This window comes from Oncorhynchus keta, chromosome 29 (assembly GCF_023373465.1).
Source record: "Oncorhynchus keta strain PuntledgeMale-10-30-2019 chromosome 29, Oket_V2, whole genome shotgun sequence".
Classification (NCBI taxonomy): domain Eukaryota; kingdom Metazoa; phylum Chordata; class Actinopteri; order Salmoniformes; family Salmonidae; genus Oncorhynchus; species Oncorhynchus keta.
Window position 1 is genome coordinate 19,685,140 of NC_068449.1, and position 14,938 is coordinate 19,700,077.

The window sequence follows — 14,938 nt, forward strand, 5'->3', positions numbered from 1 at the left end:
AAAAAGTGTTAAACAAATTGGGTTGATGTCAGGTAATTGTGGAGGCCAGGTCATTTGATGCAGCACTCCATCACTCTCCTTCCTGGTCAAATAGCCCTTACACAGCCTGGAGGTGTGTTGGGTCATTGTCCTGTTGAAAAACAAATGATAGTCCCACTAAGCGCAAACCAGATGGGTGGCATATTGCTGCAGAATGCTGTGGTAGCCATGCTGGTTAAGTGTGCCTTGAATTCAAAATAAATTAAGTGTCACCAGCATAGCACCCTCACACCTCTTGCTCCATACTTCACGGTGGGAACTACACATGCAGAGATCATCTGTTCACCTACTCTGCGTCTCACAAAGACACAGAGGTTGGAACCAAAAATCTTACATTTGGACTCATCAGACCAAAGGGTAGATGTCCACTGGTCAAATGTCCATTGCTAGAGTTTCTTGGCACAAGTAAGTATCTTCTTGTTGTTGTTGTACTTTAGTACTGGTTTCTTTGCAGCAATTCGACCACGAATTCGACTACTTTGAAGAATCTCAAATATAACATTTATTTTGATTTGTTTAACACTTTTTTGGTTTCCAAATGATTCCATGTGTTATTTCAGTTTTGACGTCTTCACAAAATAGTAACATTTATGAAAAACCCTGGAATGAGTAGGTGTCCAAACATTTGACTGGTACTGTATGTCAATGAGAACTAGCTTCTCAAGGAACTTAACATTTTCTACAATCTTTTGCTTTGCTATTATTTGACATGTAACTAAACTAATTTTTGTATTTATTTACATGTAAATAAAAGCAAATCGTGTAAATCAGTGACAGTTGTCTTGTTTTAATAACCGACTCAGATGCCCAATCTTGTATGTCTAATCCAACTAATTGGAAATAGATCCTTACCTTACAGCGCCCTCTTCCTCAAGACAGTTAAAGACCAGGAGCACACATCTTTCCCCCTTTAGGCGACACAAGGCAACAAGGCCAACCACACTGAGCTGAGGCATTACAATGGATATAGGAAATAGGAAAGTTCTCTTTACAACAAAGATGTGAAGCAATAAAGTACATAAATAAAAAAACAAAGCATATAGTTTATAGAAATAAACACTTTAATTATCAGTCGGTCTTTCATCTCGTTAACAAACAATTTCAATATAATTTAAACATAGAATAGTGAAAGGCTACGTTAAGACTGGCACTATAATGAAACAGAATCACAGACCTGGGCTTCACCGTCTCTGTATCAGTCGTTAGTTTAAAGATAAATGGTTTCAATGTTACACTCAGCCAGTATCATTGGTTTACACCCAAAGTTGAGCTAGGCATCAGTGTACACACATACATATATATACAGTGGGGCAAAAAAGTATTTAGTCAGCCACCAATTGTGCAAGTTCTCCCACTTAAAAAGATGAGACGCCTGTAATTTTCATCATAGGTACACTTCAACTATGACAGACAAAATGAGATTTTTTTCTCTCCAGAAAATCAGATTGTAGGATTTTTAATGAATTTATTTGCAAATTATGGTGGAAAATAAGTATTTGGTCACCTACAAACAAGCAAGATTTCTGGCTCTCACAGACCTGTAACTTCTTCTTTAAGAGGTTCCTCTGTCCTCCACTCATTACCTGTATTAATGGCACCTGTTTGAACTTGTTATCAGTATAAAAGACACCTGTCCACAACTTCAAACAGTCACACTCCAAACTCCACTATGGCCAAGACCAAAGAGCTGTCAAAGTACACCAGAAACAAAATTGTAGACCTGCACCAGGCTGGGAAGACTGAATCTGCAATAGGTAAGCAGCTTGGTTTGAAGAAATCAACTGTGGGAGCAATTATTAGGAAATTGAAGACATAAAAGACCACTGATAATCTCCCTCGGTCTGGGGCTCCACGCAAGATCTCACCCCGTGGGGTCAAAATGATCACAATAACTGTGAGCAAAAATCCCAGAACCACATGGGGGGGACCTAGTGAATGACCTGCAGAGAGCTGAGACCAAAGTAACAAAGCCTACCATCAGTAACACACTACGCCGCCAGGGACTCATATCCTGCAGTGCCAGACGTGTCCCCCTGCTTAAGCCAGTACATGTCCAGGCCCGTCTGAAGTTTGCTAGAGAGCATTTGGATGATCCAGAAGAAGATTGGGAGAATGTCATATGGTCAGATGAAACCAAAATATAACTTTTTGGTAAAAACTCAACTCGTTGTGTTTGGAGGACAAAGAATGCTGAGTTGCATCCAAAGAACACCATACCTACTGTGAAGCATGGGGTTGGAAACATCATGATTTGGGGCTGTTTTTCTGCAAAGGGACCAGGACGACTGATCCGTGTAAAGGAAAGAATGAATGGGGCCATGTATCGTGAGATTTTGAGTGAAAACCTCCTTCCATCAGCAAGGGCATTGAAGATGAAACGTGGCTGGGTCTTTCAGCATGACAATGATCCCAAACACACCGCCCGGGCAACGAAGGAGTGGCTTCGTAAGAAGCATTTCAAGGTCCTGGAGTGGCCTAGCCAGTCTCCAGATCTCAACCCCATGGAAAATCTTTGGAGGGAGTTGAATGTCAGTGTTGCCCAGCAACAGCCCCAAAACATCACTGCTCTAGAGGAGATCTGCATGGAGGAATGGGCCAAAATACCAGCAACAGTGTGTGAAAACCTTGTGAAGACTTACAGAAAACGTTTGACCTCTGTCATTGCCAACAAAGGGTATATAACAAAGTATTGAGATAAACTTTTGTTATTGACCAAATACTTATTTTCCAACATCATTTGCAAATAAATTCATTAAAAATCCTACAATGTGATTTTGTGGATTTTTCCCCCTCATTTTGTCTGTCATAGTTGAAGTGTACCTATGATGAAAATTACAGGCCTCTCTCATCTTTTTAAGTGGGAGAACTTGCACAATTGGTGGCTGACTAAATACTTTTTTGCCTCACTGTATATACATATATATACACATATATACACATACATATACACACATATATATATATCCTTAACAAAAATATAAATATATTTTTTGATCACATCAGTACATTTTGGTCATGCAAAAAGTAAAACGCTAAGACATGCCAGAACACCACTTCATCAACAAATTGTTACAATAAGATTTACAAACCATATACAATAGATACATTATATACCGCAACATCGTACAGCATACAGATTAGGCTAGTACTGTGCAATCACATATTTGAGCTATACAAAATATTTGAAATCATTAATCTTCACTCTGACAAATCTTTTAAACAACCATATAAGACATCTTAGAAATTTCACATCAAATGAAACAGCTAAAATATACATCTTTCAGGTCCCGTTTCCTTTTTGTGCATTTCAAATGTACATTCTTCATAATGTTGTCTCCGAAATGCGTACAATAAGATTCATAAGAAACAACAACATCAACAATCATATGACGATACATACCAAGCTATATTCATGACGACAACTATCATGATAGTTAGCGACATCTTCAAAGTGCAAAAAGAGCAGGTTGTTGAGAGTGTAAGACCTGATGCCAACAGCTGAAGTCTCTGTCTGCCTGTGCTCCTTTCTGAGAAGAGGGTTGATTTAAGGGCTCTCATCTTAAGGACTTTCTATACTCTGTAACGTTAAAAAAGTGCAGGCACTATCAGAAATGTAGAACATCTCTGTCTTTAAGGAGGGTCAGTGTTTCTGTTCTTCTGTCTGGGGGGGTGCTTTCTGAGGGGCCCTCAGGGGTAGGAGAGGGTCCTCATGAGCTCGTTGAGGCTCTTGTGGACGTTGGCAGACTGGGAAGCGGCGAACTCTGCCAGCCCAGGCCCCATGTGGGTGTAGAGGGCTTGGCACAGGTTGGAGGTGGCTCCCCGCACGCTGCCACCCCGGCCGTGGACAGTGCCACTGTGGCTGGATGTGCCCAGGAGGTGCCACAGCAGGGGTAACGCCTTCTGTTCCACCATCTGGGGCTTACGGGGATATAATTCTATCACCAGATCTGAAAGACAGACCAGAGGAGGAGAGGAGGGGAGGGAGGTTGGAGGATGAGGAGTCAGCTGGCAGAGTTCAAACATGTTGTAACAAGGAACTTACGAAATGCTGAGAGCATATGGGCCTGACATATGTTTCTCCCTCCTTTTAAGAGGCTAAAGACTCTTTGGGTGACAGGAAATAAAGACAGTTGCCAGTGCACTGTTGCTTAAGAGCTTTTGTCAACTCAGATCCAAATCAAAATGTTAAAAGCCAAATGAAGTTTACAAAGTGTCATCTATGTAACTTAGGTACTGAAGGGAATATCTCAAGCAAACTGTTTCAGTGAACATACCTGCAACCTTCTCTATGAGATCCACCTTAGCCTTACCACTCAGGAACTGGGCCTTGGTGCAGAAGGGCTGGAGGAGGAGAGCGTTATCTGTGAACAAAGTCAAGCACAAAAAGTCAAGCTACGTTCAAGCCTCAAACCAGATGATGTGATGGGAAACATCATCAGACACCCACCCAGGTTTTGGATGAGTGTGTGGATGGCTCCAATAGCAGCAGTGTAGATAGCGTTGTTCTTGGAGTTGAGGTGATTGTCCACGATGGCTGGGACCAGGATATAGATTACCTGGGCAAGGTTATCCTTCATCACAGTGACAATCTTCTGCAGAGACTCTAGAGCATACAGGTTGACCTTACTGTTGGACTCCTGCAGTCTGGCCTTAAAGGCATCAAACACCTGCGAGGACAGAGAGATGAGAGAAGCATTACTACAGATTCAACTATGACCTGCTTACACAGGCCATTTTTATCTATGGTACTTTGCATGGTTGATTTCGTCAATAAAATGTATAGCTAGTATTTTTTGTGATAGTCAGAGTATTTCGGCCTTTAGGATGTTAGGGTATATGAGGCTAAAGAATATCCAGTTTTGTTCAGCAGACATTAGTTACCGGAAAGATACTGCTGATGACCATGTTGGGGTTGTGCTCGCAGTCCACCATTAGCTGGTCGATGCCCTTGATGCGCTCTCTAAAGTCCTTTGAACCCAGCAGGGCTGTGAGCTGCTTGATGTACTCGATCTTGTCTGCAATGCTGTGAGCTTGAGGTCTTCCGTTATACTGCCCAGACTGCCTGCAGATACACAAACAGTAGGTAAGACATGGAGACGGAGTTCATACTGATGGATACACACATGAACAAACTCTACATTCATTGACACAAACTGTGCTAATGCAAAAACAAACAGCAAGGCTAGCCATGGCTTCAATCATAACAGTTCAGTATATAAGAGATGTTGACTTGAAGAGAGACTAAATTCAGGGATAGTATGGAAAGTGCTACATGTTTCAGTTGGTGCTGAGTTTTCCCACCTGTTGACCACTTTGAGTGGTTCCCTGTTGAGAGATGAGGCCCTCACTGTCCCACTGCCAGGGTGGGAACGCCGGCCCCTGGCTGACGGGGTGTCCTGGGGCATCTCTCCCAGGCCCTGCAGAACACATTAACACACGTAACTCATAGATCACACAAATGTACAGTACCAGTCAAAGGTTTGGACACCTACTCATTCAATGTATAATTGTTTTTATTACTATTTTCTACATTGTAGAATAACAATGAAGACATCAAAACTATGAAATAACACAAATGTAATCATGTAGTAACCAAAAAGTGTTAAACAAATCAAAATATATTTTAGATGTTAGATTCTTCAAAGTAGCCACCCTTTGCTTTGATGACAGTTTTGCACACTCTTGGCATTCTCTCAACCAACTTCAACTGGAATGCTTTTCCAACAGTCTTGAAGGAGTTCCCACATATGTTGAGAACTTGTTGGCTTCTTTTCCTTCACTCTGCGGTCCAAATCATCCCAAACCATCTCAATTGGGTTGAGGTCAGGTGATTGTGGAGGCCAGGTCATTTGATGCAGCACTCCATCACTCTTCTTCTTGGTCAAATAGCCTTTACACAGCCTGGAGGTGTGTTGGGTCATTGTCCTGTTGAAAAACAAATAATGTGTGCAAACCAGATGGGATGGTGTATCGCTGCAGAATGCTGTGGTAGCCATGCTGGTTAAGTGTGCCTTGAATTCGAAATAAATCCCAGACAGTGTCACCAGCAAAGCACCCCCACACCATCACACCTCCTCCTCCATGCTTCACGGTGGGAACCACACATGCAGAGATCATCCGTTCACCTACGCTGCGTCTCACAAAGACAAAGACACATTTCCACTGGTCTAATGTCCATTGCTAGTGTTTCTTGGCCCAAGCAAGTCTCTTCTTCTATTGGTGTCCTTTAGTAGTGGTTTCTATGCAGCAATTTGACCATGAAGGCCTATTTCACACAGTCTCCTCTGAACAGTTGATGGTGAGATGTGTCTGTTACTGAACTCTGTAAAGCATTTATTTGGGCTGTAATCTGAAGCTGGTAACTCGAATGAACGTATCCTCTGCCACAGAGGTAACTCTGGGTCTTCCTTTCCTGTGGCAGTCCTCATGAGAGACAGTTTCATTATAGCGCTTGATGTTTTTTTGCGACTGCACTTGAAATGTTCATAATATCTTCATAATATGGACTTGGTCTTTTACCAAATAGGGCTATCTTCTGTATACCACCCCTACCTTGTCACAACACAAATGATTGGCTCAAATGCATTAAGAAGAAATTCCACAAATGAACTTTTAACAAGGCACACCTGTTAACTGAAATGCATTCCAGCTCTTGAAGCAGGTCGACAAAATGCTAAGAGTGTGCAAAGCTGTCATTTAAGGCAGCTTTAACATTAGAAGCCTCCTCCCTAAGTTTGTTTTATTCACTGCTTTAGCACACTCCACCAACCCGGATGTCCTAGCCGTGTCTGAATCCTTGCTTAGGAAGGCCACCAAAAATCCAGAAATGTCCATCCCTAACTATAACATTTTCCGACAAGATAGAGCTGCCAAAGTGGGCGGAGTTGCAATTTACTGCAGAGTTCTGTCATACTATCCAGGTCTGTGCCCAAACAATTCAAGATTATACTTTTAAAAAATCCACCTTTCCCAGAAACAAGTGTCTCACCATTGCTGCTGCTTGTTATAGACCCCCTTCAGCCCCCAGCTGTGTCCTGGACACCATATGTGGATTTATTTCCTCCCATCTATCTTCAGAGTTCTGCCGGAAACTTATATTTCCCTCTCTAACTATAAGCATCAGCTGTCAGAGCAGCTTATTGATCACTATACATGTACACAGCCAATCTGTAAATAGCACACCCAACTACCTCATCCCCATATTGTAACTTATCCTCTTGCACCCCAGTATCTCGACTTGCATATCTATCACTCCAGTGTTAATGCTAAATTGTAATTATTTCACCATGGAATTTATTGCCTTACTCTTCTACATTTGCACACACTGTACATAGATTTTTTGTTTGTGTTATTGACTGTACGTTTGTTTATGTGTAACTCTGTGGTGTTGTTTTTGTCGCACTGCTTTGCTTTATCTTGGCTAGGTCGCAGTTGTAAATGAGAACTTGTTCTCAACTGGCCTACCTGGTTAACTTTTTTAGGATAGGGGGCAGCATCGGAATTTTGGATGAAAAGCATGCCCAAAGTAAACTGCCTGCTACTCAGGCCCAGAAGCTATATATGCATATAATTGGTAGATTTGGATAGAAAACACTCTAAAGTTTCCAAAACTGTTAAAATAATGTATGTGAGTATAACAGAACTGATATGGCAGGCGAAAACCTGAGGAAAATCCATCCAGGAAGTGCCATTATTTTGAAATGGCTGTTTTGCCAAATGAAAGCCTATCCACCATTTAAAGGGATAGGACCCAGTTTCCGTTCCCTATGGCTTCCACTAGTTGTGAACAGTCTTTAGTCATTGTTTCAGGCTTTTATTCTGAAACATGAGGGAGAATGACCACATTGAGTGAGTGGACCCTGGGGTGACCCCAGAGCTGGTTATTGCGCACGACCGAGAGCCCGCTTTTCTTCTTTTTCTTTTATATTGACAACGTTATTGTCCGGCTGAAATATTATCGATTATTTAGGCTAAAAACAACCTGAGGATTGATTGTAAACATTGTTTGACATGTTTCTACGAACTTTACGGATACTATTTGAAATTTTCGTCTGCCAGTTGTGACCGCATTTGAGCCATTGGATTACTGAACAAAACGCTCCAACAAAATTGAGGTTTTTGGATATAAAGAGGGACTTCATCGAAGAAAACAAATATTTATTGTGTAACTGGGAGTCTTGTGAGTGCAACCATACGAAGATCATCAAAGGTAAGCGATTAATTGTATTGCCATTTCTGACTTTCGTGACTAATCTACTTGGCTGCTAACTGTTTGTAATGTTATGTGTGCTGAGCGCTGTCCTCAGATAATCGCATGGTTTGCTTTCGCGGTACAGCCTTTTTGAAATCTGACACGGCGGCTGGATTAACAACAGGTTAAGCTTTATTTTTGATGTATTGCACTTGTGATTTCATGAAAGTTAAATATTTATAGTAATTTAATTTGAATTTCGCGCTCTGCAATTTCACCGGAAGTTGATCCATATGAAGTTAAATAAAGTGTAAATAAAAAGGCATAAGGTGTCTTCTTTGAAGAATCTCAAATATTAAATATTTGGTTACTACATAATTCCATATGTGTCATTTCATAGTTTTGATGTATTCTCTATTATTCTACAATGTAGAAAATAGTACAAATAAAGGAAAACCCTGGAATGAGTAGATGTGTCCAAACTTTTGACCGGTACTGTAAATTAAGTGCAGCAGGTTCATACAGGAACCCCAACTGATAGCATCAGCTGATATTGCAGCAATTTGATTCATCACGCTACCTTAATATGGCGGTTTATTTAGTTTACCGGGTTCTGCACACACATTCTGATGGCTGCTGCCCAGTGCCATGTGCTGGTGTTCTTAGTGACATGCCATTGCTGTAACACGTTACTCGCCATTCATTTCTGTTTTCTGCTTTCCCACCACTCTCCCCAGCCTCCACTTGTTTGGGCTCTGCTTTTGTACAGTCAGAGGCATTGGTATAGTATACCTTGGCATTGGTATAGCTACCATGAAGGAGCAGAGCCTAACGCAAAGACTAATGTACTGCATTTATTGTCGTTTTTTCTAATAAATGTTTAAACGAATGTGGTGTTTCCTGTCTAAACTGCTGCTTTCTTACAGTAACAGTGTCTTGTCTCAAAACGCAAGTCCCCAGCAAGGGGAGACTAAAATAGACAGGAATGACTCATAACAGTCCCACACACCTTCTCAGTTAGACAGTGTTCTGTACCTTAGTGTTCAGTGTGGAGACAGTGTGCTGTACCTTAGTGTTCAGTGTGGAGACAGTGTTCTGTACCTTAGTCTTCAGTGTGGAGACAGTGTTCTGTACCTTAGTGTTCAGTGTGGAGACAGTGTGCTGTACCTTACTGTTCAGTGTGGAGACAGTGTTCTGTACCTTAGTCTTCAGTGTGAAGACAGTGTCTCTGATGGGAGCCAGGTCTTTGGCAGGGATATATTTCTCCAACATCTTATCGAAATCACTGTGCAGTGACAGAAATAACAGCATCCGGCGTCCCTGGTACCTGAGGAGCAGAACAGCCTCAGAGTCAAACAATGTCACTCACTCTATTGATTACAGACACACCTGCTACTATTAAAACAAACACTCATTGGTATTGAACAGAATTCCCTCCCTACCTAGCTTCCTGGGAGGAGTCTTGTGCCAGCTTGGTGACGGCAGGTAGTAATCGGTCGGTGAGGTCTTTCACTCCAGACAGCAGGCGGGCAGCACCAATGTTCTCCATCAGGTTGGCCATGTGATGACCCGCGCACTTCCTCACCACAGAGTTCAGGTGACTGTTCACAAGAGACAATATCAGGGATGTGGTCAGCGCCACATAGAAAATAAAGCCTAATGACCTATTTTAATGATAAGATACAAGCATGATAAAAATGTAATGTCTACACGCAAAGCATGTAGCCCTAATTCAGGTAAATAACTGCTATAAGTGCTCTCTTGTGAGTGTGTCTGACCTGAGGCCGCTGGTGAGCAGAGCATTCAGGCTGCGTGTCGGGGTGCAGTGTTGCACCATGCTGTCCAACGCTGCATCCACATCCTGTCTGATGAAGGCGTTGGACTCCCCAGCTTTCTGCAGCAGAGCCTTGGCTGTGCCCTCCAGCTCCTGGTCCATGCCCTTCTGCAGAGCAGTGTACAGCTCACCCATTGCCCCAACCGCAACACGGGACACACCCGAACGAAGGTTCCTCACCTGAGGAGCAATACACTCAGATGATATCATTAAATCAGTTAGATAAAAAAAATTATAATCAGACATCTGAGGAAGGATGGTCAAATGAATGGTCAAATGTCCTCATCAGGACATGGGAAAATCAATCATCGAGGGCTAAAGTCTACAAGAACCACCCTGTATTGAATTGATTGAGGCAGAGATTATGAATAGAAGGGGATTGGATGAAGGTCCCCAGGACAATGGACTGCCGTTTCACGTGAACATTTATAGAAGACTAAAAGAATGAGGAGTCGTGGTCGTACCTCTTGGATGAGTGCGAGACAGACGTCATGCAGCCTGTTAAGCAGTATGTCTGAATGGTACTGCGTCAGACCACGGAGAAAGGTCAGGCCCTCAATCTTCTTCTCCCTTCAATCAAAAATAGAGAAAAATACATGTTGTAAATCCAATCCATTGCATAGAACAGTCATACATTGACTTTTGACATAGGGTCTTACTAGACAATGTTGAAGTATAGCATCTGGTTAAAGTAACTGTCCAGTTACAAATGAAAAGTCCAGTGAAAAGTAAATATTATGTTAACTCATACCCAAATAATGTTGTTGACTTGTGGAGAGAAAACACTTAAAAACTCAAACTCAAACTGCAAAAAGAACATTTAAAAAATATATTATGAAGGCTACAACCTTCTGTCTGCTGTAACAGATATTACTGTAGCACAAGCAAGACGCAGTCTACACATTGCATTGGGGCAAATCTATCAGCGTTTCTGCCATATGGCCAGAGTTGCTGAATAAAGAACACCATGACATTGACTGCCTGTCTGCCTCCCAATAGCCTATGTTTGCACATTAAATCGATGTTGACTGCCTGTCTGTGTCTTGCTTGTTTGATATGCTGCATACATATAGCTTGCCTAAATAGCTGCATATAGGCTAACTCACCTGAAAAAAGAACATGAAATCGCTACACTGCATGTTATGTGGTGCTTATGTTTGCAATAGATTACTGTTACAACAAAGAACTACGTGTGTTCAAACTTTATTTTGTGTTTACGCAGCAGCGGAGCACTGAGCAGCAGCTGAAAGGAGGAGGAAGCGGTAGCGGATCCTGCAGGGTCCTCGGAATCCTCCCGAGTGGCACAGAGGTCTAAGGCACTGTATTTCTTTGCTAGAGGCGCTACTACATTCCCTGGTTCGAATCCAGGCTGTATCACATCCGGCCTTGATTGGGAGTCCCATAGGGCGGCACACAATTGGCCCAGCGTCGTCCGGTTTTGGCCGTCATTGTAAATAAGAATTTGTTCTTAATCTGACTTGCCTAGTTAAATAAAGGTTACATAAAAAAATATTTAAAAAATGTGCAGAAATCCCTATATACACTATATAGAAAAGTATGTGGACACCCCTTCAAATTAGTGGATCTGGCTATTTCAGCCACACCCGTTGCTGACAGGTGTATAAAATCTAGCACACAGCCATGCAATCTCCATAAACAAACATTTACACTATAATGGCCTTACTGAAGAGCACAGTGACTTTCAACATGGCACGTCATAGGACGCCACCTTTCCAACAAGTCAGTTCGTCAAATTTCTGCCCTTCTAGAGCTACCCCGGTCAACTGTAAGTGCTGTTATTGTGATGTGGAAACGTCTAGGAGCAACAACGGCTCAGCAGCGAAGTGGTAGGCCACACAAGTTTACAGAATGGGACCGCTGAGTGCTGAAGCGCGTGGCGAGTAAAAATCATATGACCTCGGTTCCAACAGTTATTAATGAGTTCCAAACGCCTCTAGAGGCAAAGTCAGCACAATAATTGTTTGTCGGGATCTTCATGAAATGGGTTTCCATGGCCGAGCAGATGCAAACAAGATTAAGATCACCAACGTGCAATTGCCAAGTGTTGGCAAAAGGGGTGTAAAGCCCGCCGCCATTGTACTGCAGTAGAGGAAACACATTCTCTGGAGTGATGAATCACGCTTCACCATCTGGCAGTCTAACGGACGATTCTGGGTTTGGCGGATGCCAGCAGAATGCTACCTGCCCCAATGCATAGTGCCAACTGTAAAGTTTGGTGGAGGAGGAATAATGGTATGGGCCTGTTTTTCATGGTTCGGGCTAGGCCCTTTAGTTCCAGTGAAGGGAAATGTTAACGCTACAGCATACAATGACATACTAGACGATTCTGTGCTTCCAACTTTGTGGCAACAGTTTGGGGAAGTCCCTTTGCTGTTTCAGCATGACAATGCCCCTGTGCACAAAGCGAGGTCCATACAGAAATGGTTTCTTGAGATCAGTGTTGAAGTACTTGACTGGTCTGCACAGAGCCCTGACCTCAACCCCATCGAACACCTTTGGGATGAATTGGACTGCCGACAACGAGCCAGGTCTAATCACCCAACATCATTGCCTGACCTCAGTAATGCTCTTGTGGCTGAATGGAATGTCCCCGCAACAAGTCCCCGCAACAATGTTCCATCATCTAGTGGAAAGCCTTCCAGAATACTGGAGGCTGTTACGAGGCCCATGATTTTGGAATGGGATGTTCAATGAGCAGGTGTCCATATACTTTTGGTCGCGTAGTGTATTTATTTACAAAAAATAGGGTTTCAGAAAATTCAGAATCGCAGCCATGCCGCTCTGTTGTTGGGGTATGCCTACACCATTCCAACACAGAAAAGCTGTTTTTTAAACACCCTTAATTACAATTAATGTGAAGAAAAATTATTTGACTCATTGAAATTAATTATTAGCCATATTTCATAGACATCCGGAAACACTGGACAGTTACTTTAAATGCGGGAGGTGGGGTTCAGTTGGACCCCAGGAAGATTTGCAGTTGATAAAGCGTCAGCTAATAGGGATCCAAATGAAGAATAAAGCTCACCAGTCGTCTGAGTTGAGGAGTTTGAAGCTCTGCGCCAGTGCTAGCTCAGGTTTGGAGAAGGGCCGTAGTTCAGGCTGCTCTGTCAGGTCTCTCTTCTGGCTGGGAATGCCTGGGGACATCTCATCTGGAGGACAACCATATCATTAAATACAACACTATAATAACGTATCTCTATGGCCACAACAACACACAGCAGATTGTTACATTACACCTCTATTGGTACATTACAGTTGTATCAGTCATTGGCTAAATGAAGCAGCGTGCGTGGGAGGAAATGTATTAATAGAATGTGTGAAAACAAAGCATTGCACTCCATTATCTACATCTCATTTACCATTGCTAAGCTCTGCTACTGTTGGGGGGCTCTGAGGGGCTAATTAGTAGTGCACTAAAACACTTTCGAGTCAGGCTATACCTAAATGCCTGAGTGAGATATGATGTGTTGACTTATTCATCTATTCACCGTGTTAAAAAAACATCATGAAGTTGCTCAAATTAATGAGAGAAATCACAGAACAAACAGTTCTGTATTGAACGCTATAATGAAAAACAGTGTAGCGCTTTAGCTGCTATAACCCTATAACTGCAAAGATATTACATGATGACTGCCATAATGTTACACTGACCTGAGCTGTGTGAGAGAGACAGCCGTGTCCTGCTGAGACTGGGAGCCCTCCTCAGGCGGGGCAGGGTGCTCCCGGGGTTGGCAGGGACCGTGGGGGGGCTGGGCTGGTGGGGGGGACTGAAACATTTAATAGGGCTCTGGGATCCCTGGGGGCTGGTGGGTGACTCGTCTCGGAGAGAGTCAGCCTTGGTGGACGTCACCATGCTACCATTCAAATGAAAGTCTGTTAGGGGAAGAAAAAACATTTTAGAGATGAGCCACAAGCCCACGCAGGAAGACACCCTACTGTCAGAGTAGAATTACCCAAATTATTGCAACATAACAAAAGCCAGTTTATTTAGATTCTCGTGCATGAAGTGAAAGCTTGTACTAGGGTAAAGGATAGTTTTGGTGGGTTAAGGAAGAAATATTGCACCGTTGGAAATGGCTGCTGTATCCTCTGTAGCCACGTCATTTTGCACCTGTCTGAGGCGCAGACGCATCCTGTCAGCTCTCTGGCGATCCCCCAGGGCAACCTGGCCCTCCTGCTGCTCCAATCGGTGCTGCCGCATCTTGTCCCGAGCAAACCTTGTCATTCTCACCTTCTCCTTATCCTGCACACAAACACACAACCCCCAGTTACACACATTCCACAGACGGATAGCAGTGGTAGAGGGCAATTTGTTTTCAAGCTGCAAAGCCTGATGGGAAATGTAGTATCAAAGAGGTTGTTGGTGGTGTATGTACAGTATGGTGGACCTGCTCACCCTGGCCACCTCTGAGGCTGGGATGTCATCGGGGTCCAGATGGTTGCCGGGGACTGCATGGCCATAGATGCCAGCTGGGGGGTCACTGGGCAGCCTGGTCATGCAGTCGCCCTGCTCCATCGACATGGCAACCCCTGGACGGCTGGACAGAACCACCGAGCCAAACACTCCTGCAGAGGGGGGAGGTGAGGAAAATTCAAGAGTGCTTAAGCTAATTTTCATTGACACCATTATTCAGCAAAGCTGAAACTTTAAACAGCACAGTGTATTCACATAGCTACAAAATACTGTAAGCAGTGATGACTTCCAAAATATGGCATGCTCTGTCCTTTGCATGTCTTAGCATATGTTTTTCTGCCAACAGTAAGTATATTGCCAACCACAAGAGTTATTCCAAACAATTCTTTAAACTTGGCCATGATACTGTGTGGCCCCAGGCAGGGCCTTGTGTACT

General features: G+C 43.1%; 1 protein-coding gene across 3 annotated transcripts in view; it reads right to left on the reverse strand.

Moving 5' to 3' along the window:
* Positions 1-1,079: 1,079 nt before the first annotated feature.
* Positions 1,080-14,938, reverse strand: part of LOC118362414 (TOG array regulator of axonemal microtubules protein 1-like) — a 37,635-nt gene continuing 23,776 nt past the window's right edge. For all 3 annotated transcript variants that reach the window (XM_035742723.2, XM_035742725.2, XM_035742724.2), the window contains exons 10-22: positions 14,485-14,654; positions 14,154-14,331; positions 13,740-13,961; positions 13,114-13,237; positions 10,529-10,634; positions 10,009-10,244; positions 9,673-9,831; positions 9,431-9,557; positions 5,341-5,456; positions 4,921-5,101; positions 4,487-4,706; positions 4,314-4,400; positions 1,080-3,986 (exon numbers count right to left, since the gene is read on the reverse strand). In XM_035742723.2, coding sequence (XP_035598616.1) covers positions 3,727-3,986; positions 4,314-4,400; positions 4,487-4,706; positions 4,921-5,101; positions 5,341-5,456; positions 9,431-9,557; positions 9,673-9,831; positions 10,009-10,244; positions 10,529-10,634; positions 13,114-13,237; positions 13,740-13,961; positions 14,154-14,331; positions 14,485-14,654 — 2,186 coding nt within the window. In that variant the 3' untranslated portion in view covers positions 1,080-3,726. The remainder of the gene's footprint in view (positions 3,987-4,313; positions 4,401-4,486; positions 4,707-4,920; positions 5,102-5,340; positions 5,457-9,430; positions 9,558-9,672; positions 9,832-10,008; positions 10,245-10,528; positions 10,635-13,113; positions 13,238-13,739; positions 13,962-14,153; positions 14,332-14,484; positions 14,655-14,938) is intronic.